The sequence below is a fragment of the Cyprinodon tularosa genome, unplaced genomic scaffold (genome assembly GCF_016077235.1).
Source record: "Cyprinodon tularosa strain WSP-4 unplaced genomic scaffold, ASM1607723v1 ctg671, whole genome shotgun sequence".
In the NCBI taxonomy this organism is placed as follows: domain Eukaryota; kingdom Metazoa; phylum Chordata; class Actinopteri; order Cyprinodontiformes; family Cyprinodontidae; genus Cyprinodon; species Cyprinodon tularosa.
In genome coordinates, this window is record NW_024039420.1 from 290,210 (window position 1) to 317,446 (window position 27,237).

Here is a 27,237-nt window from a genome sequence, read left to right on the forward strand (position 1 = left end):
TTGGCCACAGGAAGGTCCCCTCTGTGACGTACGCTCCGTGAACAGCAGCGGAACATGGCGGACACGGAGAAGCCGTCAGATGGGCTTCAGCTCAGTCAGGTAAGATGTTCTGAGTTTATATTGAGCTGACAGCTGACCCGCAGTCTGATGGGTTATTGTGGACTGCACCGGGAAGATTTCTGTGAATAAAACCGTCTTATTTCTTTGTCGGACATCACCGTTCCGACTAAGCTAACAGAGCTTGCAGGCTAACCACCAACTAGCCTCAGAGCCTCCAATTAAACCTTCGCGTGTTTATTGACATATGGGAATAGGTTTGCACCACGATTAGTCATTTGTTTTAGATTGAATGCCCCATAACTAGTTTATTTTAATGTATTTATGGCTAAAGTATTATTTTGTTTCTGTTTAAATATGAGGCTCATCTTTAGTTTTAGAGCAGCATTGGTCTGATCTGCTTATAAAAATCTGTGTCAGTTTGGTTTGTGTTGTTGTTTGCGGTTTGACACTAGGGCTGCTTTTCTACATTGTTCTAGCTATCTCTTTAAGGTGAAAGTAAAACAGATCCGGCTGCTTTTTTTTTATAACTATCTAGATTCAGTTTGAGAGTCCTGCCAAGGGGCGTTGATTTAATAAAACAGTGTTTTTGATAAGGATCTGATGATCTTCACACTGCATGCATCACTTTGGGCATAATAGTTTTTATACATAAAACAACAAGAAAACACGTGTGGTGTTTGATTAAGGAAAAATATGACTGTTAGGTTTGACTTTCCTGTGAATGCTGACCTGTCCACAGTGCTTTCCTTCTGTTATCAAATGTATTTCACTCCTAAAACTGTCTCTTACTAGATATTTTCTTTTTTTCTGGACCCTTTTTTCAAAAGGTGTTAGTGATAGTTGGGCAATAAAATCTCACCAGATCAGAAATTTCTGTATAAGTCAGACTTCTGTGCTTTGAACCAACTCCTATGTTACTTTTAAACTTATTTAAAATAATCTCTTGTCCATGTGATGATTGGTTTAAACTACAGCTAAAGATCCCCAGGTCTGTTTTTCCATAAATTGAGACCGAAAATGAATTAATATAAATGTGTGATTAATAAAATTAATGACTGTAGGACATTTGTTTTGGTATTTTTTGCTCTACTTTATTACTTTGGTTTCTAATTCTCAGAAGAGCTGTCATCTGTGGATAGGAGATGCCCATCCAAGATAGATAGATTCCTAGAAAGCAGATTTTTAATGCAGGATTGATTGAGTGGTCTAACTTGCCAAACAGTGCATCCAAACAGACCTTTGGTATTTAATCTGTAAAGATCCCAAGTTATAGTTATGAAAATAATGCATCCCTTTTGGCTGTTATAGATCACAGCTGATTGTTTAACAAAGAAAAGTGTATAATTAAGAATTTAAATGTCTGTATTTCCATAAATCAATTCTTCTCATGGCTATACATCAGATATTCCTGCAGCCATTTCCTGATCATCCAGTTGTTTGTCCGTTCTTCTATATATATATATATATATATATTCATCATCCTTCCATCCCGTCTGAGATTTATACACATTACATTTATAAGCGTTTAACATCAGTAGAGATTACTGCAAAACTTTGACACGAAAACAGGAAAATTGGCTGTGAATTTTGTTAAACTGAAGCCACCTTCAACAGAAGTGATTGTAAAAGCTGAAAGGTATTTTAACTTCAGTTGATAAATTATTTTGATGTCCATCTAAAAGTGAATGTGTACTCTCTGTTTTTTTTCTAAAGGGTTCACATGGTTTTGTATCAATATTCAACAGGGCGTTTTTTTTTTTTTCCTCTTTGTTGTCCCTAAAGGAATGGCTGGAGGCGGCAGACTACAGGGCGGAGCTGCTCCAGCACCTGAAGGACCAGGTGCCCCAGATCTTCTGCCTGAAGAAGGACCTCAGCCCTCAGGAAGAAGAGGAGCTCATGCAGAGGCGACTCCTCCACCCTCTGGAGTGCTTTCTGTTCGGAGAGGATCCTCAAGATGGTCTGGAGAAGCTCAAGCAAGGCAGCACCTCCTCTCAGCTCTGTGGCCGTGTGTTTAAGGAGGGAGAGACTGTTTACTCCTGCAGGTCGGGTCGCCTGTCCTGTTGCATTTTATACGTCCAGATTTGGTTACAAAAATACAAACATTTCATTTCCCATTCTAGTTATCTTGGTAGCAAACATCAGGGCTTAAACGGTTGTTTTGGTTTGATACACTAGTTAAGCATAAGTTGTCTGAAGTGTAAAAAAACAAAAGAGGTTCAACCACAAAAATATATGGTGGACTGAAGAAATTTTTACCTTGACTGGACTCTAACTAGGCTACAGAAAGACAGACATTAAAGCTGCAGGATAAAAGGAAACCATAGATTTTAAAAGCTGAATGTTGCATCCCACTATAAACCATGATTCAGTCCCTCTTCCCAGCCTTTCTTTGCTTTGTTACCCTAACCACAGTTTCAGCCATTAAAATAAGAATAGGTGTGGATGCTGGGCATGGGGAAAACGGTTCCAATAGGCAATGCATAGCACTTCAGCTATGATATTGAATGCAAGCAGTCCATTTTGATTGCAGTATTTAGAAAGGAAAAAAAACGCCTAATGCGTTTGCAATGCCGCTCTAGGCAGAATGGTAAGAATAAATGATGAGTTGTCTCTGTCAGGTTCCAGCAGTGAGCCGGTGTGTGGTAGTGAGGGGACAATGAAGGAATAAAATACATACATTTTCTATCATCTTGCGTGAAAATGTGGTAATTTTTCTCCAAATATAAATGTAGTTTTTATGTCATGATGTTTAAAGAATAACATACATTTTGTATGTGTTTAACAGTTGATTATAATTTTTTTTTTTTTTGTGAGGCTGGAACTGTTTGGCAAATCTAAATGTTTTAATGTGAGACAAAGTGTGAGTAACAGAGCTGAGCTTGAGCCAAGAGTTTCATTATTTCACTTTTTAGCTTCATGTTCATCATTTCAGGGACTGCGCAATCGATCCCACCTGCGTGCTTTGCATGGACTGCTTCCAAGACAGCGTGCACAAAAGCCATCGTTACAAGGTTGGTGTGGATGTAAATATTTACATCTGGACATGACTTCTAAGGCCTTGTCATCTGTTTAGTGACTATGTGAACTCACTAAACAGCAACTGTTTGGCACTGGTTTCCCACAGACCATCTAACTTAATTACTGTTGTGCATATCCATCATCTCTTCCCCTGATGACTCGTTTTGTTTGGCTTTGTTTCCTTCTCCAGATGCACGCGTCATCAGGTGGGGGGTTCTGTGACTGTGGCGATGTGGAAGCCTGGAAGATTGGCCCGTGTTGCTCCAAACACGACCCGGGGTCTGCCGCTGCTATGGTAACGGTACGTTACGCAACAGGGATGTGTTGATAGTGTGCTGGTCCCATTCTTTATATATTCCTATCATCTTAAAGGATGCTGACGTACAATTGGTTCTGCCGACCATCGGCAGAGAATTCACAGGAGGAACTTTTTGTCTTCCTAAAACAATAAAACAGTGGAAGACGGTTGCCTGTGAGAGGAGCGGAGCCAAACTGTGCAGGGATACATTCTGTGTGGCTCTCTGTGGATGTTTGCTGATCACCATGTTCAGGCTCTGCTCTGATAAGATCGCGCTATGGGGTTGTGAGCAGGCAGGCACACAGTGGGGCGACTCTGCCTTTTTCTTTTCTTTTCCATAAACAGCAGGTGGTCCCATTAACACATCCGGCGCCTCTCTGACAGCCTGCTTTGTGTTTGCCGTACCAGACCTGAACCTGTGCTTAATGAGCATTCACATAGGCAGCACAGCATGTCTGCTGTGAACAAGATAAGCTATCTTTCTTTCTTGATGTAGTTTAAACCAGATATTTACATTCTCAGTTCTAAAATGCAAATATCCCTATTTAATCAAATTAAGCTGATGTTTCTCGTTTTAAGTCAGTTAAGATTACAGACATCAGGGCTTTATGTCATTTTTAAAGGTATAGTGGAGGATTTTCGCAAATTTTTTCGAAGACCTGCCCTCTCCACTTAAAAAAAACAAAAAAAGCAAAAACAGAAATGCACATGCACAAACCTGTGCCTGCTCCCGAGAGGGAACATCTATTAAACGTGTGTAAGAGCGTGCACAAGCCCAATTCTCCTTTAAAATTTAGTTTAAAAGTTGCTGTTTGCATCGTTCATACAGGCTTACTTTCCAAAAGATTTTCAATTTTTCCACTATGTCAGACACCAGTAAGAAAATGGGGACGAGCACGTAGGACGGCCTTATGTAAAACATATCAGTTAGGACGACCACTTATTTTGATGATCCACCTGGGAAAAGAACATCCTCCTCTCCTCTTTAATTCTCCTTAATCCACTTTCCTATTAAACTAGAGTTTCTTGGCCATTTGTAGTCCCAGTCTGTGCTGAAAGTTTTTGCTGATGTCTTGAGTATTTGCTTCAACATTTCCAAATGTCCTTTTCCTAATAACACTATACAGCAGTTCCCCCTGGAGATAAACACCTTCACAACATGATGCTGCTGCTTTGGATGTCCAGATACACATTTCCACTTTTAATGGATATTGATATTAACCCAATACGATACCAGAATGAATCATACCTACTTTAATTACTTATTTCACAGTGTGGATGATGGGTAAGGCTTGATCAAGTGATATTAAACAGAGAACATTAACAACATAAGGTGTGAGAACAACTGGTCCATTTCCAACTCACCAAAGAGTTACATAAACTTCAATAGAAGCAAAGTGTTTCTGTGGGCTTTCTAACATTTTAGTGCAATGCTGATATATGTTCCAATATGAACTTATCAGCTGATATCGGAGTCTTTATGGTATAAATGTCGGCTCAGGATTCCCCTAAGTTTTACTTGTATGGTCTGTTTATCCTCAATGACCAAAATAAACCGGGCTCTCTCACAAGCTTAAGCCAGTGTCTTCACTGGGTCTTTATTGGTCATGCTGGAGTTTTATCTCAACAAAAAACTTTTATTTCTGAACCACTGAACCTGTGTCGGCCTCAATATGCAGAAGGTTTGGAAAAGATGAGTGTGGTAACCTCAGATTTATGGAAATCCAGCAATGAGGCAGAAGTGCAGATCTACAAATAATCATCCTGATATCTTGGCTGATATATTTATTTTTTTCTTTTAAGTTTCTCTCCAATATTATAAACCAAAAGAAGCCTATAAAGCATTAAGTATTATCCGATTTAATCTCCCTGTATGGAAAAATCCACCCAATCACTCCATGTTTGTGGTTTCTGTAGGATGATAAATTAGTTTTTGTGGCGTTTGTTTGTTCCCAGTGGAGTGGTGTTTATGTTAGATGACCAGATGTCTCTCTCTGCTCATTAGGAGAATCTGTTGAGCAGCTCAGGGTCTCGGTATTGACTCCCAGCCTCCGTCACAGGAAATGGGAAATATTTTAGGTTGCATTTTTGGCATTTTAAAGCAAGTCTTTATATGGTTGCAGGGGAATGATTGTATCTCGTTTCTATGTATTGAAAAAGCTTGAAGTTTTAGAAAGTGTTGAAAAATGTTTGGCGTTATAGCACTCTGTACCTCTTTTGTTTTGTGCAGGACGAATCCGTTTTGGAGCCAGAGTTGTACGAGCGTGCTGAGAAATTGTTTCGGGTCCTTCTGCGCTACGTCACCGACTTCCTGGTGTGGGAGGAAAACTTTGAGCTCTCAGCTGAACTCCAGCCCCGGTAGGGTCACGCCTCTAAACGGGGAAACCAAAGCAACAAAATTACCCCACATGAGATGGGCTTTGACAGTTTTATATGAATGCAGGATTAAAGACAACGCATACTACTGTGTGCTTTACAACGATGAGCATCACTCCTACGACCAGGTGATCTACACCCTGCAGCGATCGGTTAACTGTGATCAGATTGAAGCTCAAACACACACAACTCTCATCGACAAAGAGGTAAAGACAGAGAGATCTTCAGCTTTATGTCATCATCACTTTTCCTTTTTTTTTATTTTCAAGCCAAGCCAAATTTTGAATATACTGAGAATTATTAAAGCCATGCAATCAGATCTGAAAAAACAATATGACCGACCCGTGGGGCACCCTCTGCCCTGTAGGTGTTTTTTACGCCAGCCCACTTCATAACCGAAATGAATAAACCTGTATAAATTGTTCATTTTAGTGAGTAAGACTGAAAATGCAGATTTGATTATTGAAAAACCAACCTGATTAAGCATCTACCTCCAAGAAAAAGAAAGTTTAATGCAGAATTTAGACATTCTATAAAGAAATGGAGGTTAGCATTTATTAATGGAAGAAGTATGCTCACTTTGAAAATAGGTTTTTCCTTGCAGTTTTGATGATTAGAATAAAAATACAATTAGGGCCGTGACTAACGATTATTTTGCTAATTTATTAATCTGTTGATTATTTTATAGATTAATAACCAGATAGCAAAAGGTTCCTTTAAGAAGATTTTTTTTTTTACAGAATTAAACCAGTTGAAACTAAAACGCTTCCATTTGATAAGTTCTGGATTTGAGCATATTGATAGAAAAATAGTCGTTTCTTTTTCACATACATTTTTGATTAATGGTAATTTTTTCCTAATTTCTTATCCCCAAGTCTTTTAAATACTTTTCAAACAAATTATGAGCTTCTTTGCCTCATCTAAAAAAAAAATTACAATAATTTTTGACTATTCTTTACCATTCTTGATAAAATGTTTTTTTTTTTTTGAGTAAAGAACATTTTTGAAAAAGGAAGTGTATGGAATTGATCAAACGTATTATTACAATACGGCTTGTTATATTCAATGTAATGAAATAAAATTTTGCTGTTTTTATATTTAGGATAAGGACAAAATTGGGTATAAGTTTGCAAATTTTTTCAACCCAAGAAAAGTTGGACATTTATGAAATGGAGGAGCTATACAACATCCTAAATGTTTATAAAGATATAAGACTTGATCTCACTTTTTGTTTGGTGAAATATCCAGTGTTGATAAAGACTACACTATTTTAGAATCTGTTATGTAGCTGGAGTAGTTGTATTTATGCAGCATCCAGAGTTGCTTATCTATGTTTAAATGCCTAACAGGGCCGGCGGGCTGTGAAGAGAGGAACACTCCGCTCCTGCCAGCAAGCAAAAGACCTTATTAGGGTAAACTTTGTCTTCTCATTCCTGATATTAGTTGATATTTCTGATAATTTACAAAGTGAGAAGAGTTGCAACCCTTTCTGTGCTGCATTGCAGTCCAGCTCCGAGCACATCTCCCTGCAGCCTCTACGTGTGGAGATCCTTCATGCAACAGTGATGGCTCATCAGACTTTTGCCCTCCGCCTCGGCAACTGGTTCCAGAAGGTCATTGGTTACTCAGGTGCTGCAGCCGTTGTGTTCATCTATCTTTAACCTGAGTCTCCATGTTTGCAGCTTGGGTTTGTTCTGACATGTTTGGTGTTTGCTCTGTGCAGTGGGCTTCAGACTGGCATTCTGCCAGGTGGCATTAGAGCCAAACGCAGACACAGATCGCCCTTGTCTTATCAGCAGACTTATGCTGCACGATGCACAGATGTACAAAGGTAAGCTAAGTCTGATTTTCATGTATGATAGTTGGATCATTAATAAATAAATGTTCGATCCTAAATTTGGTCCTTTTTATTGTCTATAGGAGCTCGTAAGATAGTACATGAGCTGATTTTCTGTAGCATGCTGATGGATTCTGAATTCAAGAGGCTTTTTGCAGTCGAGTTTACAAAGGTGAGTAAACAGGAACAACCTCAACTGGCTTTATTTTCAAAGGTATAAATACTTATTCTATCATGTTTACTTTTTTTAATAGTACTACAAACAGCTGCAGAAGGACTTCATCAGTGACGATCATGAAAGGAGTATATCCATCACTGCTCTGTCTGTTCAGATCTTCACCGTTCCCACATTAGTGAGTTCCTTTTTCTGAGTCGGGGGAGGTGGATGCCTGCTTCGTCATACAATCTGTAGAGCATGCAGTTAGACAGAGGAGCGTGTGGGGGGAGGGGTCATGATGGAGGGAAACAAACAGTTTGTTCAAAAGAAATTTAACCTGGAAATTAAAATTTGTTCTAAAGGAAAAATACTTTTCAGATTCAAGTCTTTTGTTTTCGAACTTGCAAATTTTTTTTTAATTTTTTTTGCCTTCAAACTGAAAGCATGGGAAAAATGTCCAACATGGACTTAAGATGGGCAAATCTGTTAAGATCGTAGTTTATACTCTGAGATTCATGTCATGTATTCATGTAAGGGACTTCTATTGGTGAAGCATGCTACACTATATTGCCAAAAGTATTTGCTCACCCATCCAAATTATTGGAATCAGGTGTTCCAATCACTTCCATGGCCACAGGTGTATAAATTCAAGCACCTAGGCATGCAGACTGTTTTTACAAACATTTGTGAAAGAATGGGTCGCTCTCAGGAGCTCAGTGAATTCCAGCGTGGAACTGTGATAGGATGCCACCTGTGCAACAAATCCAGTCGTGAAATTTCCTCGCTCCTAAATATTCCACAGTCAACTGTCAGCTGTATTATAAGAAAATGGAAGTGTTTGGGAACGACAGCAACTCAGCCACGAAGTGGTAGGCCACGTAAACTGACGGAGCGGGGTCAGCGGATGCTGACGCGCATAGTGCGAAGAGGTCGCCAACTTTCTGCAGAGTCAATCACTACAGACCTCCAAACTTCATGTGGCCTTCAGATTAGCTCAAGAACAGTGCGCAGAGAGCTTCATGGAATGGGTTTCCATGGTCGAGCAGCTGCATCCAAGCCATACATCACCAAGTGCAATGCAAAGCGTCGGATGCGGTGGTGTAAAGCACGCCGCCACTGGACTCTAGAGCAGTGGAGACGCGTTCTCTGGAGTGACGAATCGCGCTTCTCCATCTGGCAATCTGATGGACGGGTCTGGGTTTGGCGGTTGCCAGGAGAACGGTACTTGTCTGACTGCATTGTGCCAAGTGTAAAGTTTGGTGGAGGGGGGATTATGGTGTGGGGTTGTTTTTCAGGAGCTGGGCTTGGCCCCTTAGTTCCAGTGAAAGGAACTCTGAATGCTTCAGCATACCAAGACATTTTGGACAATTCCATGCTCCCAACTTTGTGGGAACAGTTTGGAGCTGGCCCCTTCCTCTTCCAACATGACTGTGCACCAGTGCACAAAGCAAGGTCCATAAAGACATGGATGACAGAGTCTGGTGTGGATGAACTTGACTGGCCTGCACAGAGTCCTGACCTCAACCCGATAGAACACCTTTGGGATGAATTAGAGCGGAGACTGAGAGCCAGGCCTTCTCGTCCAATATCAGTGTGCGACCTCACAAATGCGCTTCTGGAAGAATGGTCAAAAATTCCCATAAACACACTCCTAAACCTTGTGGACAGCCTTCCCAGAAGAGTTGAAGCTGTTCTAGCTGCAAAGGGTGGACCGACGTCATATTGAACCCTATGGATTAGGAACGGGATGTCACTTAAGCTCATATGTGAGTCAAGGCAGGTGAGCAAATACTTTTGGCAATATAGTGTATGTTTCAAAACCAGACACATACACATAGAATATTGATTAATTTAAAGACAGTTCCAGTTCCCATGGTCCCTGAATGCAACAGCGGGGAATAGATGTTTCAGCCCGTGTCTTCTGAGACCCGGCCCACCCACAAAATGCTTTGCAAAAGTTTACAAAAAAACAACAACTTTGAATCTAAAAAATACTTTTCTTTCGAACAAACTTTTTTCCATTTTTAAATTTCAATTTTTGATTAAACTTATTTTTTTTTCAGGTTAAGATTTTTTTTAGAAAAACAAACTTAATGGCCACAATTTAGCTCCATAGACTCAGCAATAATTGTTTAAAAACCATTGCATTAGTGTATTCAACAGCCATGTCATTCACTATCTGTTGTTAATGTTGAGTTTGCTTTGTATCTGATTTCGTTTCTGTTTGAGAATTTGTATTAGCTTTTATAATTGTCTTTTTTTTATCATGTAAAACAAGAAAGCAACATCAACTCTTAAGAATTATCCCCAAAATATCAGGAGCTTAGATCAGCAATCAATTAAGTTCCCCCTAATTCTTCAATAGCAAATGCCCGACAGTCCTCTCAATGCTGCAGTTATGCTGGTGCTTGTGCACCTTTTCCTACCACACATCTTCCTTCCACTTAACCTTTCACAAAGAATTGCAATGCAATGAGTTTTTAACATTTAACTTTTTTTGCAAAATGAAATTTTTTTTGAGCTGCTGAATTAAGAATTGTCTTAGTTTGTGAGCTACAATTATCGTAATTACAAGAAGCCCTAAAACATTTATTTCCGTGTTATTCACTTTATATGACGAGTTTTGTTTTCTGAAGATTCACATTTCTTGAGCTGAATCTGAAAGTAAAATCTTTTATTCATATATATATATTTCTTTTTTCCTTCAGGCCAGACAGCTCATTGAAGAATGCAATGTCATTAAAGTGATCGTTGACACAGTCCTGGAGCTGCTGCGGGAACATTTGGATGACAACAACCGCTTTTTCTTCCTGGGCTACAATTCAGACAAGTTTACTCGGATCCAGGTCATCTTCCATGACCTCAGGTAACTGGCAATAACAGATTATTAGATCCTGAACTTTTGAATCTTAATCTAAGGTTCAATTAATCCTCTGCTTCTCAGGTACATTCTGATTAGTAAGCCGTCTGTGTGGACAGAGGAAATGCGAGGACAGTTCCTGGCAGGATTCAGGATCTTTCTGGGCTTTCTTAAATGCATGCAGGTACTAACCACCCCAAACCCATTAAATATTGGTACATAGTTCCGTGAAATCTGGTCAGTGGTTCCCAACTCGTCCTTGTTTTAATGTTCAGGGTATGGAGGAAGTGAAGCGGCAGCTCGGGCAACATATCGCGGTGGAGCCAGAATGGGAGGCTGGTTTCACACTCCAGATCCAGCTCCGTCACATTCTTGCCATGTTTCAGGACTGGTGCTCTTCTGATGTAAGATATTAGTTCTCATTAAAGGGAAATTCATCTAATGCTCTTACAGTTCAGCTTGTTTTGCATATGATACATGCTGCTGTCACTACGGGCTTTGTAGGTTTTCTGTTTGCTTATTTTTCCTTATTTCTATTTAGAAGTCCCTCCTTTTTTTCCTCCTAATTACTTAACTTCTAAAACTATGCAAACAAAAATAAAACCTTGTTTATGAAGCTTGAACTTTAGTTGGAATCGATTCCTCTCAGACAGATGTTTTATCTGCTGTGATTTCCCCTCAGGAGGAGATCATGCTGCAGGCGTTTAAGGATTGCCACGCTGCCCTGATCGAATGCAACAACCAGCCCTTCCATAAGGAGCCCAAGGACTTCTACATGTGCAAGCACATCCTGCGGGCTCGTCCATACAAAGTGTCTCAGGAGCCGGTCAGCATACACCTGCCCATTTCCAGGCTGCTAGCAGGTAGGAAGGCTGGAATCCTGTGTGGACAGTGTGTGTGTTTTTTTTTTTTTTTTTTAAGATCATGTTCCTGATTATTCTGTTTTGTGATCCATAGGTCTGTATGTAGTTATGTGGAAAACCGGCGCAATTGAACGTTTGGATAATCCGGTACATGAGACATTTCTTTATTCCTTCTGCTAAGCTGAATAATGCATCTGTGATGCTGGCTATAGAATATTTTTTTCTTTTCTTTTCCTATGCAGGAACGCTATGATTTTGTTGAGCTCGCAGAGCTTCCTCTGCGCTGCGTGGTCCTCGCCGCTCAGGTCACAGCTGAAATGTGGCGGAGAAACGGCTTGTCGTTGGTTAGCCAAGTAAGCCCTTAATGTTTTAGTCCAAAGGCATTTTTTTTCTTACCTTTTCCCTCCTTTAAAGAATGTTTTATTCATTTGGTGCTGAGCAGGTCTACTACTATCAAGATGTAAAATGCAGAGACGAGATGTACGATAAAGATATCATCATGCTTCAGGTGGGCCTCTGTCAGCCTTTTTTATTTTAATCTCAATTTCTTCTTTTTCTTTTTAACTTGGCTCTTCCTTTTATTTGAACAGATTTCTGCTTCCAAAATGGATCCCAACCACTTCCTTATGCTGATATTGCTCAGATTTGAGCTTTTTGAATACTTTAATGGATGTCGTGTGAGCAAAGACCAGGTAAGTTTTCCATACCTGAAGATGTTATACCATCAAAAGCGTCCTGAAAAATGTCTTGATCTGTTTTATGCTGTAAACCTGCAGGATGAGTTGACGCAGTGGAACCGTTTGACCGAGGAGATGCTCTTCCTGCTGATCGCCATCTTTGGTAAAGCTTTATGTCCCTTTGACCAACTTTTAGAATGGTTTTAGCGAAGGGAAGTTATCTGAACTAATGTTGTCTCCCAGGCGAGCGTTATGTTCCTGGGATCAGTCAGGTCACCAGAGAGGAAGTGACGATGAGGGAGGTTATCCACCTGCTGTGCATTGAACCCATGGCTCACAGCACTTTGGTGAAAAGCCTACCAGAGAATGTATGAATCCTCAAGAAATGTTTCTAAACGATTGAATTAGGGCTGCAACTAACGATTATTTTGAAAATCGATGAATCGGCCGATTATTTTTTCGATTAATCGATGAATCGGACACAAAATATTTTTTTTATATTAACCTCTTTATTCCAAAATAAACATTTTAGACAGAACAAACAAGCACACAAGTACAGGTTGCTCATTAACTGTACTGGTGCTATATGAAAAATTCAATGTTTGTTTTAAAACTACGCAAACTTACATGAGAAATGTAGCTGTACATCCACAAAATATAGGCTACTTTGTTTCATAAAGCGCAAAAAAAGACATTTTTGTTTTTAAAAGCCTCTAAGGGGTTCAAACAATAGGCCCCCCCATTTCAACAAATGAGTTTTTTTTAGACTAGAAGAGTTCTGCCTTTTAAGACAGGAAAGTATAGCAGTTAAAGTTGCTACTTGAGAAAATACTGAACCATAGAGATAAAAATAGCCCTGTGATTCAAATTATAAATTGTATTTGGAATAAAAATGAGAGAACTAGGGGTGCTAAAAAACACATCCTCCAAAGACAGATATTTACATGGGAATGTGGCAGATAATTAATTGACATATTACTGATCTTGCTGGATTTTATTCTGCTTTACTTCCATAAATTGCAGGATCTTCTTTACTTTATCTTTGCCAGAAGATTTAAACTTTAAAAGCCTTGCCCTCATAATTTGCAAGTTAATTTATTTATAAAGAAAATATAAACGCTGCTTAAGCTAATTCAAATGAAATTAAAAGTAAAATAAGTAGCCAACCTTATCACTGTCTGTAACCTACTAACAAGCTAAGGAAAGCATCAGATGAGCTACCTGAGAAACTAACGTTACGTTTCCCCACTTTAAAACCAAACAAACATGGTTACTCATCCTGCTGATCAGCTCTCTTCACTGCCATTGAAGGCTCCAACATGTTTTCTTTTCAGGTGCTGCGTCATAACAGTGGTGCTTCCGTGCCATGTTTATTTGTCTTTACAAAAGTCGCATGTTACGACTTTTTTACTTTACAAAGGCTATTTTAATTATTGTGATCAATTTGCGCCGTCAATCCCGGGGCATGCACGCTTCATTTGCAGTCTGGACGCTGAGGGTAAACTCCTCACTAAAATCCTGCGGCTCTGACTGCCGCGCTAAGAGGGATTCCTGTGGGAGAGGGAGAAAGGCGTTGGGATGGGGGAGGCGCCCCACGGCAGCAGCTGCCGCTGGAGGACAAGAGTAGGAACGATACATGCTTTCACGTAAGAGTCTCCAAAAGCCGCCAGTGACACCGTAAAAAGTCGCCAGATTTGTCGCTAGTCGCTTTTAAAAAAAATAGTCGCTGGAGGGGTCTGAAAAGTCGCTGAGTTGGCAACACTGCAACTGCGGCGCTGACTCGCTCCGCCATATTTTTTTTTCTTCCCCGGGATGACGGCGGCGGCGGATGACGCATTAATCGCGCGACACAACTAATCGATGATTAAATTCGTTGCCAACGCTTTTAAAAGTCGATTTTTAGCGATTTTATCGATTCGTTGTTGCAGCCCTAGATTGAATATTTTATGGGTTTCATTTCAGGTAAATATTTTTTTGTAATTCTTTTATTTAGGAAAATCATGAAACAGGCCTGGAGGGAGTGATTGCAAAAGTTGCTACTTTCAGGTGGGGAAATAAGGAGCCTGTAAACTTGGAAATGTCTTTATTAAGACGTCTCTAATTTGTTTGTTTTGTTTTCAGGAAGCCAGGCGTGTCAGGGCATGGATTATATGAATTAAAAAAGGAACGGTTGATAGACTTTAACCCTTTCTTTTACCACTACTCGAGATCTCAGCGCAGCAAGGTAGAACCCGGTCTCCGATTAGGTGGATCTACAAAAAAAAGCTCTTGGTTGATGATATTTTATCACGGTTTGCAGGCAGAAGAGTCTCAAAAGAAGAGAAGATCTCAAGAAGGCAATGATAAAGGTGACTTATGTCAGAATGATGAAAAGCTTGAATGTGTTTAGAATCTCAGCGGCGGCAATAACAGTCTGTTTCTGCTCAGCTTTGCGTCCTCCGGTGCCACCAGCCTTTTCTCCAAGTTTCTCAAGGATTGTGAACCTTCTCTGCTGTGATGTTATCATCCACATCCTGAGACACATTCTGCAGAGACCCGTGGATGACCGGTCAACGCACTGGACCGAAGCCATGATCCAGAGGGTGCAAAATACGTCATTATTCAGCCTTTTTATGAGTTAATGCTTGTTGCCGAGTTTGGTCGAAGCTCCAGAATTAACTTCCTCTTCTTACAGGCCCTGCATTTGATTGGTCAAGCATTGGTGGAAGAGAAGATCCAACTGGAGAACAGCAGTGTGGAGGAAGTGACCTTTGACTTTAGCCTAAAAGCTCGTGGTGAGAGAAAGCTCCATCATCCCTGACCAAATGCATGTTCTCAAGAGTGACTACTTTTAGCCATTTTTTATGTTTTTTGTTTTGTTTTGCAGCAGTTGGCTCAGAAAATGGCAAGTCACTCTTCCTCTTGCTGTCCAAGATTAAGTCTCTGCCTTCCCTTGAAGCTCAGAAAGACTTGATCAAATGGCTTCTGCAGGTATTTAAACCCACACACATTAAGGATCGTATTTCTGAGTCCGTATAAGCATGAAAAGGGCTGAGGTTACTTCCATTCTAAAAAAAAATATAGAATACTTCTTCAAAGGCAAAGTTGACAAACACTTTGGTTTTGAAGCGTTTAAACAATTTAGGAAATCCCGGTGGTTATGTGAGTCTAAACAGATGAGCACCTCAGACATCCTGCTGCTTTAAATTGCATCACTGAAAAGGGATTCAGAGATGAGCATTTAGAGCATGTAAAACATTTAGAGATCATATCTGGATTTTTTAGACATGAGAACTTGCCTCAAATTGTAACACGGTAGTGGCGTTATGCCCCTGTACTGGTTCACCTTGTTAAATAGCATTTCATACGAAAAGAACATGGAAGCAACATCTGCAGATGCTGAAGTTAAAGTTTGGATCTTCTAACGCTCAGGGACCCTCTGGATACTAAATTAGTTATAGGTCAGTATTTTGAGGTAGATGTTAAAAAGCTCTGATTTCAGCCCTATAGAAAATGTATAAGTTAAGCTGTGAAGATGTGTGAACAATGCATTCTATAAATCTAACCCAGTTAACCCAATTCTGTTAGGAGGACTGGGGCAAAAATGACTGCAAATTACGAAGAATTGCTTCTTATGGACAATTGCAATAAAGAAGTCATACAGTTGGAAAACCTTTTATTATGAAGGAGAATTTATTGAAACTTAATTTGAACATATTAATGCACTCTGTAGTGCTCATTTTATAGACATGAATCAGTTTATTTGGATTGATAGTTCTTCTTCAATTTTGAGAATAACAACGTTTTACTGGTTTAAATTCTGATGTCCCTCAGAATTATCTGGTAATAAAATCTCCTTTTTCCATATACATCTTTACTTTTTATCACTTTTTCTGTAAAGAGGATTACTCAGATACTATTCCTATAAAAAGTACAAATAGGAAAAATGATATACGTAATCAGGTTAAGATAAATGTATATAAACTCCAGCTGTCTGTACTAATGGTGATTATTTAGTTATTAGAAAGCCTTTGTATGCAACTAAAGAGAGCTACTGGGGGAGAGATTTGTTAAGTACATATCTCTGCTTAATGGTAGGCAGGGTAAACTAGCTTTCTACTGCCATGCAATGTGATGAGAAGTAATGATAAATAATAAGAAGGTGCTTTAATGATAAAGTAACATCACAGTTTAGATCAGATTTCTCTCTAATATTTTCTTTATACTTCATTTTTTCCCCTCCAGATGTTTGAGATTGTGAAGTGCCTCAGAGAAAAGTCCAGTCCTTCAGTTTCTGTGTGCATGGACACAACCAGGCCAGAAGAGGTAGGAAAGAAACCTTTAAGGGAATGGAAATTATTCTAATGCTGTATAGCACAGCACCAATCCTCACTGATTTTGTTAATTCAGAGCATCCAGGACAAAGAAAAAGCTGAGCGGAAACGAAAGGCAGAGGCAGCTAAGCTCCACCGACAAAAGATCATGGCCCAGATGTCGGCAATGCAGAAAAACTTCATTGAATCAAATAAGATGCTGTATGACAACATGCCTGACACTGGAACACAGGGTGAGCCTGTGAGGCCTTCTGAAAGGTAGCTGGACACTTCTAAAAGCAACCTATGTGTCTGTATTTGCTTTTCTAATGAAGTCTAATGGTTTAATGTTATTTCTTTAGCTCTGCCATGGAGCAGAAAGAGCTCTGCATAGCCTTCGGACCTCTCAGAGGACCCTCCCCGGCTGAGAGGGAGGTGCTCACCTGCATACTTTGTCAGGAGGAGCAGGAGGTGCTGCCTCTGGCCCCAGCCATGGTGCTGACAGCCTGTGTCCAGCGTTCCACCGTATTGACCCAGTGCAGAGGAAGAATTCCAGCTAACGCAGCTGATGGTTAGTTTCCTGTATACTTTCAGTCCAGCTGTAAAAGCAATACCCCACCCTGTTTTCCTCATTGTCTCTGTCACTCAAAGGAACGGGGACTTATCCCCTCTTCATGCCCCCTGACCTCGCGGTGGGGACCCACACTGGCAGCTGTGGACACGTCATGCATGCTACATGTTGGCAGAAGTAAGTCAAAAGGTTTCTCTTTTTTTTTTTTTTTCCTGTTTAAGACAACAATTCTCTTTTGAACAATGTCTCTAGTTTTTATTGCATAATTCACTCTTCTTCTCTGATTCCTTTTAGATATTTTGAAGCAGTTCAGAACACTACCAGAAACAGACTCCACGCTGAGCTCATCGTCGACCTGGAGAACGGAGAGTACCTGTGTCCTTTGTGCAAGTCTCTATGCAACACAGTGGTCCCTCTCATCCCCTTAGAGCCACTTACATTCAACTAGTAAGAATGGCCGACTAAATTAAGCCCATCTGTAGTGTTCAGTTGATCATACAATGTGTAAAATAATTTTCTCTGCAGTGAAAATGCAGAAATAATAGGACAGCATTTGACATTGCCCCGGTGGATTCAGGTCCTCGCCGCCAGGATTAAAGGACTGAAGTCTGTCATGCAGGACAATGGTAAGAAGACCAGCTAATAAATAAGGTTCTGTCCTGAACTGTTAGGGTTCGACTTTAATATCTCTGCTTTTCAGAGACGGAAGCTAGATATTTTCCTCAAATCTTAACAATTACATTTTTGAGTTGGTCTTGGTCGTGGTGGAGTAAAATGGATTCTATCTTTGTGAACGAACAAATACAGTAAGAATTCAGCTTGCAGGAGAGGTTAAGAGTCGACTTTTAAACTACATGATTCGTGACTTGGGTCAAACATTTTGGTTCTGCTTCCACACACTTCTCAGAAGCAGGTTACTGGAGGTAGTTTATCAGAGTTCTTTGTTTCCTTTATAGCATTTTGCAAATGTTGGTCTGGAACTCTAGTTACTTCAGATGCAGAAGCTCTCTAACACATATAATCTTAAAGCATTAGGTTTTTCACCAAAACCTGTTTATCTTTTGAACATAAAACCCAAATATTAGTGCTGTATGATATAGCTAAAACTTATTACCATACAATTCTTAATTTTTGTTTCGAAAATATATAATTTTGATACAGATACAAACACAATAATGCCTCAGAATGCCTACAAAATATGCTGTACAAACTTATGACAATTATTTTGCCATGTTTATAAAATGTTTATACATTTATAACCTTTTAGATATATTTGCTTTCAAAAATAGATAAATAAAACTGCACAAGAACCAGAGAGATGATCTTATGTTTGTCTGTCAAGCATTGGGAAATTAAGATGTAATAAATGGACTGAATTTCTTTAGGGCCTTTTTTAGTCATATTTACTCATTATTCACTCAGTGTTTTTCTTTAAAGGGTCAGTCGAACTCACTTTCAGACTCTTATAAAAAGATTGGAAGGTAACTAGGAGTTAGGTGCTTTGCCAAGAGAAACATTGACATATGGCAGGAGGAATCTGGATTCAATCCCAGTACCTCCTGTTCCCCACTTTACACACTGAGTTTGAGATGTTAGACAGTAGAAATAATGTTGATGATCCTGACTGACTAAAAACAGGAATGTTTCAGTCCAAAGCTAAGTTTAAATTTCAAATAGAGGAAACAAAGTTGAGACTTTTTTTGTATGTTTATAGAAATATTTTTCAGCTTTCTTTTTTTGTTTTGTTTTGTTTCTATAACATCTTTCAGAATTTAATCCAGATGGTGGAAGCAGCAGTAGCGGCACAACTGGGCTGTTTGGTGACGGACAACCAGACTTTAGGTCCATTCTAGCCTATGGAGTACAAGAACCGTGAGTTAAACCATCCAAAGTACCATTGATTACCTCTGTTTCCATGACGACCCTCTGACTTTTCTAGTTTTGCTACTTAGGAGAAAGTTTTCTGACGGAATCGCAGAAATGCTGGTGGTGTGTGCCACTACAGTCCACAGAGTGGGACTAAAGACTGCCCCCAATGAGCTCTGCCCCCGGGTGCCCCTCATGGCCTGGAACACATGTGCCTTCACTATCCAGGCAATAGGTAGGCTACTAACATTGGTTAGCTTCATGTTCAATGTTTTGCATGGGTGCGTTTCTCAGGGTGTGTTTGATTTTCCTCATAGAAAACATACTGCAGGAAGAGGACAAGCCACTGTTCGGATCTCTACAAAACAGACAAGTGCGATAAAACAAAATAAAAGCTGAAATAAAACATTTATATTCTAGATGTCAATATTGTAATGTTCTTGAAATTTCTTTTAGATCGCAGGACTCAAGGCCATTGTCCAGTTTGCAGCATCACAGAGACTTAAAAGCTCCCAGGGAGTTATCCAGAGGCACTTTGCAGACATGATAGGAGGTAAGTCCACAAAAAAAGGTTATTTAAAGGCGCTTTTCAGGACAAACGGGTCATATTTATGGGCAAAAATACTAAACTGCAACTGTCCAGCCCTGTTCATGAAACATTGCCCACCCTGCTTTTCACTGCTGGTGACCAGATGTGGAGTGATCTCCTTGTTCTGCCCTGTGAAAATTGGTACTAAATCACAAATAGGCAAGCAAAGTGTAGAGAAGCTCTGAAAAAAAGACTCAGAAGCCTACAATTGGACAAATATGTTAAAATAACATGTTTGTTTTGCACCACAAGTGTGACTGGAGCAGCATTGAAGGAGATGTAGACTAATGCAGGTAGATTCAGATTAGAAGGAGAGACTTTCTATGGTAAGGGAAAAGCAATCAGCAGATCTGTTAAAAAATATCTAAGATCCTGTAAGATATACAAATACATCAAAATACGTGTATAAACACTGCTGTGGTAAGACCGGTTGGTTTGATTATAAAACCGCAGCTCACAGATTCCTGGCTTGTTTAGACTTGTGGTTATAATCAGGAAATATTTCTTTTTTGGGTTCTCAGTACAATACTATCTAAATTTACCGTTTCCTATTCCACAGGATGAATAGTAAACGGTAAATTTATCCATTCACTGTGCAGTTTACCTTTTATTTCACAGCTGTTTTGTCTCTCCTCAGTGCTACTACCAGTCCTGAGCAGGAAGAACACACCCTCCATTCTAGATGTGGACTTTTTCCATCTTTTGGTAGGTGTCCCCTCGAGGAGGCAGCTGTGGCTTATTTATTGTTTGTTTTCTCTGATTTTAAAATCTGATTCAAATATTAAAATATTTTTGTCTGAGAAATAACCATCTGGTCATATTATGCGTGTAAAATAACCTTTAGTTTTGTTTAACACATGATGGTGACCTGTTAAAAGATATAATAAACAACAATGCCTCGCTACCCAAAAATAAAGCTAACGGTCTTCGTAGATGAAAGGGTGGAGATGTTTTGAATAAAAGAGTAAAAAGGCATTAAGAACCAAAGTATGAATGCAACTAATTTGATGTTTTAAATTCCTTAACCTTGTGTCTCTTACCAGGTGGGCTTGGTGTTGTCCATGCCTTCATTATACCAGGAGGAGGGAATAGACCTGCAGCCGTCAGCTGTAAGCTCCGCCTTCAACAACATGTACATCTTTCACCTGGTCACCATGGCTCACATTCTTCAGGTCCTCCTCACCTCCTCAGGTAGCATCATTATACAAAAATCCTGTGCTAGAAAATGATGTTAAAGTCGTAGGGAAATCATATTTCCCTACGACTTTATATAATATACAATTAAATGTCAAATCATTCTGGCTTAAACATGTATATAAATGTAGTCTTTATCAGACGATATTTTCCTAGAATTTAGGAAATTTCTGTTTTTAATAATAATCCTGTCTTAAAATCTGTTTTTTTTTTTTGTTATCTTATGAAGGCCAGTTAGTTATAAGTCAGCTTGTACACCTAAATTCGGGCAATCATATATCAACGGTCCTCTGTCAATCAAATCTTTTTGGTCACAGCATCTTGATTCATATGTCGCAGCTAATATATGCAACAGTTGAAATAAGAAATAAGAATCATTTATTTTACAATTGAGTTCCGTCCCAGTGTTCACGAGGATGGACGTCTGTTTCTTCGGCAGGCGTAGAGCTAACAGAAATGGTGGCGTTGCGAGGCAAGGGCTCAGACATGTACGGCTGTAAGCCTTCTACATCAAATGAAGCTTCTGCCACCCTGGCATCTGCTTCCTCAACATCTTCGTCCCCGCTTTCCTTCTCTAAATAAAAAATGTATGACTGAGGAGACTCATCCACGATCTCCAACACTAAACTCTCCTCTTCTTGCATGTTTCACGCTGTCCATAGCGTTCCTTGACAGTGTTGTTTCTAAGTCACCAATTTAGTGCTATTTGATCCCTATGTCATTTTCCATTGGGAACCTACTAGCACTAAGTTGCTAACTGGTTAGCAAGATGCTTCCGACAAATCGACCACAATCAAACTTGCTTCCTAACCTTCCGCCACTACAATCCTGCCCTCTTAAAAAACGACCAATCACATTCACTTTATTCACCCGTGTAAAGTCGTGCACCACTCGGTAGAATTCAGAAATGCAACGCTTCCCTAAGACTTTAAATTACTTTGTTTTGGCAGTTGGATAACATGATTATCATTGGGTTTTAGGGATGTTCTTCTCTTTCTTTGCATCCTGTTTGGGATGTGAGGTGCAGGATAAAGCACAGATTCTCGTTCAGTCTAATTTATCACAGATCTAGTTGTTTTAAACTGATGAAATTATTGAATATCGCTTTGACTGTAGATAACTGCAAGTTTAGGCCGTTAACTGATTTATCAAAGTAATTTTATGACACTTTTACGAAATTTGACTACACAGTCACCTTATTTTTCCTGTTTTGATTAATCTTTTTGAGAAATAGCTTTTGGTGTGATCAGTGTCTCTTTGGATTGTCCATCATGGCTCCTTATAACTTAGGCTAAAAGTAATGACCAGCAAATATAGATGCATTATAACTTTAAAAAAACCAAACCAGTTACCAGTGACGTTTTTCCCCCAAGGGCTGCTAACTGATGACTAAGAACAAACCTAAGACTAGTAAGCTAATGGGAAAATTGTGAAATCAGTACATTAATACCCAAAAAACAGTTCAAAAGTAGATCATTTTAGATAGGACATTAATTTAATAACAATATATTTATATATATCAATATAATTCAATTATGTTGATGAAAGGTGTAAATGCAATTTCGGTATTTTGATATGTTACAGTCTATGGCTACATTAGCGATGCCATTCACCTTAATGTCTCAGAATGTAGCATCTAATGAATGACGTGTAAACCACATAGCATGATGCTCATAAGGAACAGCTTACAGTCGGAGAGCCGTGCGCGGTGAGCAGCCTGAGCTTCACACCCCCGAAAGGGAGCTGTCCTGGAACATTATGGGATATTTGAAATGCTTCATTTAGTTTTAACTGAGCTGATTTTTGCAGTTATAAACGTTTGCATGAGCAAGTGTCATTTGCTGTTCCCGGGTAAAAAAATAAGGCTGGAAAAATGCAAAATAAACAAAACTTTCATTGACAAACATACAGCAAAAGTAAAGACTAGAGCAAGGAGGAAGCTGTGGCGTGAGAGAAAAATCTTAACAGGATGATTTTTAAGAAGAAAAACTTGTAAAGAGCTGCCTTTAGGGCCAATAAATGTTTATGGAAAGTAGTGGTGAAGAAGCTCTAACAAGTAGGGTGGGGCCTGGTTAAGACCTTTAAAAACATACAGAAGGACTTCAAAATGGACTCTAGAACAAACTGGGAGTGTGGTTACCAGTAATAAAACAAAATGAGGACTGGCCGAGATCAAGTGGAAGCGTGGGTTAGTGTGTCCTGAGATGGTTCCCAGTAGGAGGTAATATTCTAACTTTGGTACTTAAGTTAGAAAGTTGTTTCTCTAATCATAGGACACAACTTGTACATTGACGTAGGTGTCGTGTATAGGCTGGAACGTACAGCTCTACAATCAACTAATGTTTTAAAACGTGCAAGAGAAAAGCCAATTGCAGATTCTTCATTTACTAATTAAATTGAACTTCCATATGAAAATAAAAGTTGTTCTATTCCCTGATATCCTTTTTATTGGATCACTAATAAGCATAACGGTTGGGAACCACGAGAAGTTAAAAAATAACCGGAGAGTCAAACTGGTAACTCTGTGGTTCTGAAAGCTGTAACTAGATTAACACACATCAATGGTGACTTATTGTTTGCAATCATTTTGTTCACAGATTTTCCAGCTGCAGGAGATGGAGAGGAGTCTGAAGAGGCGAGATCCGCAGCAGACTTGTACACAGCAGTGTCACAGCACACTGGAAGGTGTTGATCCTTCTCCTGCATTCTTTTACTTCTAAAGCACATATTGGAGCTTTGTGTTTTTATTTTAAAGTCCACCTTTTGCAGTCTTTTTCCTTTCTGACTATTCTCCAATTGTCCAGGACTTTTGGAATTCTCATGCTTGTTCTTTCCTCTGCTCCTCAGGCTGGTTCCAGATCTGTCCGGTGGCTCTGTGGCACAACGGATAAAGGCAGGAATTGAACCTTTTCTGCGATGTGCGGCACTATTTTTCAACTGTCTTACAGGGGTACATACTCCAGAGGAGCTTTTAAATGCATCTGGTAAGTCGAACTGCTGGATTTGCATCCGTTTAAATGAAATGTATCATATTGATGATGAAATTTTGTGTTGTAGTTACCTCTCCAGGACAGGTGGAGGCGATGTGTGGCTACTTGGCATTACCCCTTAATATATTTCAGCTCTTCCAGGACTACAGAGATGTGGTTTCTCCTCTGCTTCAAAGGTAACTGATAATACTGCTGCAGCTTCAGGTAGTCACTAGATAGTTTACTAAATTATTTGAACTTATTACACAGGTGGTGTGGAAGCCCTTCTATCACCAAAGCTTTGCAAGGGAAAACCCAGACCGTCAGGTCGGCCTCAACTCGGTATAGTGTTTATTTAAAATCATCTGCTATAAGTTGGTTAACATTTCTCCCCTCGCAGATATCCGAGGATAAGGAACCGGTTGATTGAGCTTCCAGAGGATTACAGCTCCCTCCTGAATAAAGCCAGCCATTTTCAGTAAGGGCGGCTGAATCCTTTTTATTCATCTTGTTTCCATGCTGCAGATGTGTGACTCTTCTGACTTGCCTTCTTTCAGGTGTCCAAAATCTACAATTGATGAGAGGAAGCATCCAACTCTGTGTCTGGTTTGTGGGGCCATGCTGTGTTCGCAGAGCTCCTGCTGCCTCAGTCAGCTGGATGGGGAGGATGTGGGAGCATGCACGGCCCACGCAGCTATGTGCGGCGCCGGAGTGGGCATGTTCCTCAGGTTGGTCTGCTGGATCCTGCTACTTTGACGTCTTTGGTCTAATTATTTGCTTGGTGCTTTTTAAAACACTCTGCTGAAAATAAATGAAGCGTGGTTCGTTGCAGAATTAGAGAGTGTGAAATAGTCCTGATGGCCAGTAGGACTAGAGGCAGCACGTACCCTGCTCCTTACCTCGATGATTACGGGGAGACTGACCCTCATCTTGGGTAAGGATACAGAACGATTCTTTTCACGCTGCTGCATAATTTCTACTTTTAACCACTTTAAGGTCTTTTAGATTTCTAACATTTTGTTTCTAAATACAAAAGCTCCAAAAGGGATGGGAAAAAAATCTATTTGTAGATTTTGTTCTCCATTATATATATGTCAACCTGAAATACTTCTATCAATTATAATTAATAAAAAACTATAAAATAAATAACTATGGTAATTTTGTTGTTTCTTTCCAATATATCGTTGTTGTTTTTTAAAACAAGAATGCTTAAAATTTCCCTTCTGCATTGATAGATAAAAGAAAAAAGTCAAAGATTGCTTGTTTTCTTAAATCTTCAGCAGGTTTGCTTTTATATTTGAGAATACAGAAACAATTAGACTTTTATTTTGGTGACTTGTGAAGATTTCACAATTAAGCTGCTTGCTGATCAGTGAGATCAAAATCAGCTTTGCAGCACCTGATGCAGCCGCTGCTGACTGGATGCAGTGCCTCACCTATATTGACCTTTTTCTTCCATCGAAAACAAATCAAAATTACTCGAAAACAGTCCCATCAATAGTTATAATTTTGTTTTTCTTTAACCTTTGAAGGAAGTGTTTTAACATACCTAATTTGTAAAAAAAAAAAAAAATAGTTTAAAACTATTATCAGACACTGAATGTGTTTATCAGCCGCCACACTGATTTAGATGTTTTATATTATTGTTATTTCTGTTATTGTCTACATTGTGAGCTAAAAACAAATAAAGGAAACTTTTCTCATTCCACTATATTTTCTACTTAAAACCGCTTCAGCCTAAAAATATTTATCAAATATTTTATTATTTGAATTAAAAACTCTGTAAAGGTAGGTCTGTTTATAAGAACTTCACTTTTTTTATATTTAAACAGTTACTGAAATAGACCTTTTGCAAGTAGCAAAACATTGTTACCCCATGCTTTGAATTTGGGGGAATTAGCGCCATCTAAAGGACAAACAGCGCAAATTAATTTGATTGTAGGTAAATTGAAATCTGTCCTTTATAAATGTTCTTTTTTGTAGCTTTTTTAGACTTAAATTCACTAAGGAGACTATTTTTATTTTTTTAACTAAATATCCCCTGGTACATTTGAACTATAGGCTATTTATAAAAAAACCACAATGGCTTGTAAGTAAAAAAAAACACAATGGGACAAAATGTTTTCCTACCTAACTTTGTAATGTCAGGATTTTCCTCAGCCAGCCTGGTTCACTTGTAGAAATTAGCGTTTTTGATATTAAATTATTACAAAGATACAAACACAAAGCAGAAGCTTTAAAGAACTTTAGAAAAACAAACAAACATTAGCTATAGCATTCTAACAGATTTTCTTCTGTAATAAAGAATGTCCCTTTTTTTGCGTGATTTCAAGCCTCACCAAATATCACAGATCCTGCATTATAAAGGATCCATTCTAAACTGTTATATTTGATTTATTTTCTAGAAGGGGCAATCCTCTGCACCTTTGCACGGAGCGTTACAGGAAGCTAAACCAGCTGTGGCAGCAGCATTGCATCCTGGAAGAAATCGCCCGCAGCCTGGAGGTGGTCAACGTCATGTTTGCCTTCGAGTGGCAGCTGGTGTAAGGAGCTCCCCGAGTAGCAGTGGCTTGTTGGAAACGATCCACATAGCCATAGAGCATGGATCAGTGCTCTGCGTTTCCAAGGCACATTCATATCCATATACATGCACGTATTTAAAGCCCCCCCCCCCCCGGAGCGCTGAAACAGTCTCAGATTGAAAGCAGTGGATGTCCATGTAACCGAAGTCGCCTTGTTTTAGTTCAGTTGTGTTCGGTGGGGATGAGTTTCCCTGGAGTGTTTCAGTTTTGGTTTCTTTTTTTGTTCTTTTGCAAAGAAGCTCATTCAGATAATTTAAAAATCCAAACTCTTAAAGTTGTTTTTAGTTGATAGATTTGATTTTTCTCAGTAATCTGTTGTTTTGATCCACATTTTTATTTTGTTTGAGAGCATTTTAATTTGAAACGGTCTAAGTCTGGTTGGAAATGCTATTTAAATTAATTTGCCTCCTGAGTGTAAAAAAAAAGCTGTCTGATCTGATTTCATTGTTATTCTTGTATAGAAAACGCATTAAATCAAACGGACAGTGTGTAGATCTTTGCCTTGAGGCAGATGCAACATATTAACGGGTTCCTATTCTTTCCAATCAATGTTTTTGCAAAATCTCCCATTTATATTAGTTAAAAGTCCTTTTTGGACTTAAAAAAGATTACCTAAGGTTTATTCAACAATTTCCATTACAGTATATCCATACATCATTGAATTTCTCTCATTGAAATCAAGATCAGCAAGCTAATGGTTGTAATTGTACGAAAGGAACCGCTATTAAACACTTTGTTTCCTTACTTTAGTCATGTAAAGCCTCTTAACATAAAAAGTAAGAAATGTAAGAAATGTACAATTTATTATATATATTCTATGTGAATATATATTTTCTGTTTTGTTTGACTGTACCACTACTTCCTGCTGTTGAAATAAAGAGATGCAAGCAACTGACCTATTCTCTGTGCTGTTTAAATCAAACCCTGAAATGTAAAAACAATACTTCTTAATTTTGGCTCAATTAATATGCAGTCAAAATAATTTAAAAATGTGTGTATTATATATTTGTAGCTCTTTTTCCAAGGGA

General features: G+C 39.1%; 1 protein-coding gene across 3 annotated transcripts; it reads left to right on the plus strand.

Annotated features, from left to right (window-relative positions):
* ubr1 (ubiquitin protein ligase E3 component n-recognin 1) lies at positions 1-27,101 on the plus strand. Of its 3 annotated transcripts, XM_038267366.1 has the most exons (47): positions 1-99; positions 1,843-2,102; positions 2,993-3,071; positions 3,269-3,379; positions 5,607-5,734; positions 5,820-5,958; positions 7,102-7,164; positions 7,258-7,381; positions 7,476-7,583; positions 7,673-7,761; positions 7,844-7,942; positions 10,455-10,612; positions 10,691-10,790; positions 10,882-11,010; positions 11,289-11,469; positions 11,564-11,616; positions 11,712-11,822; positions 11,912-11,977; positions 12,060-12,161; positions 12,246-12,309; positions 12,390-12,514; positions 14,140-14,192; positions 14,268-14,370; positions 14,446-14,494; positions 14,574-14,728; positions 14,821-14,920; positions 15,013-15,116; positions 16,371-16,451; positions 16,536-16,717; positions 16,801-17,009; positions 17,090-17,186; positions 17,304-17,456; positions 17,535-17,635; positions 18,779-18,881; positions 18,962-19,110; positions 19,193-19,248; positions 19,332-19,428; positions 20,102-20,169; positions 20,508-20,655; positions 23,256-23,343; positions 23,506-23,642; positions 23,716-23,824; positions 23,898-23,954; positions 24,028-24,105; positions 24,185-24,355; positions 24,460-24,561; positions 26,033-27,101. In XM_038267366.1, the coding sequence occupies exons 1-47, from the start codon at positions 55-57 to the stop codon at positions 26,172-26,174; spliced, it is 5,226 nt and encodes a 1,741-aa protein (XP_038123294.1). In that variant the 5' UTR covers positions 1-54; the 3' UTR covers positions 26,175-27,101. The 3 variants fall into 3 exon arrangements, with proteins under 3 accessions (XP_038123294.1, XP_038123292.1, XP_038123293.1); XM_038267364.1 differs by having other exon boundaries at positions 7,102-7,381; XM_038267365.1 differs by having other exon boundaries at positions 7,102-7,381; positions 15,016-15,116.
* Positions 27,102-27,237: the final 136 nt, after the last annotated feature.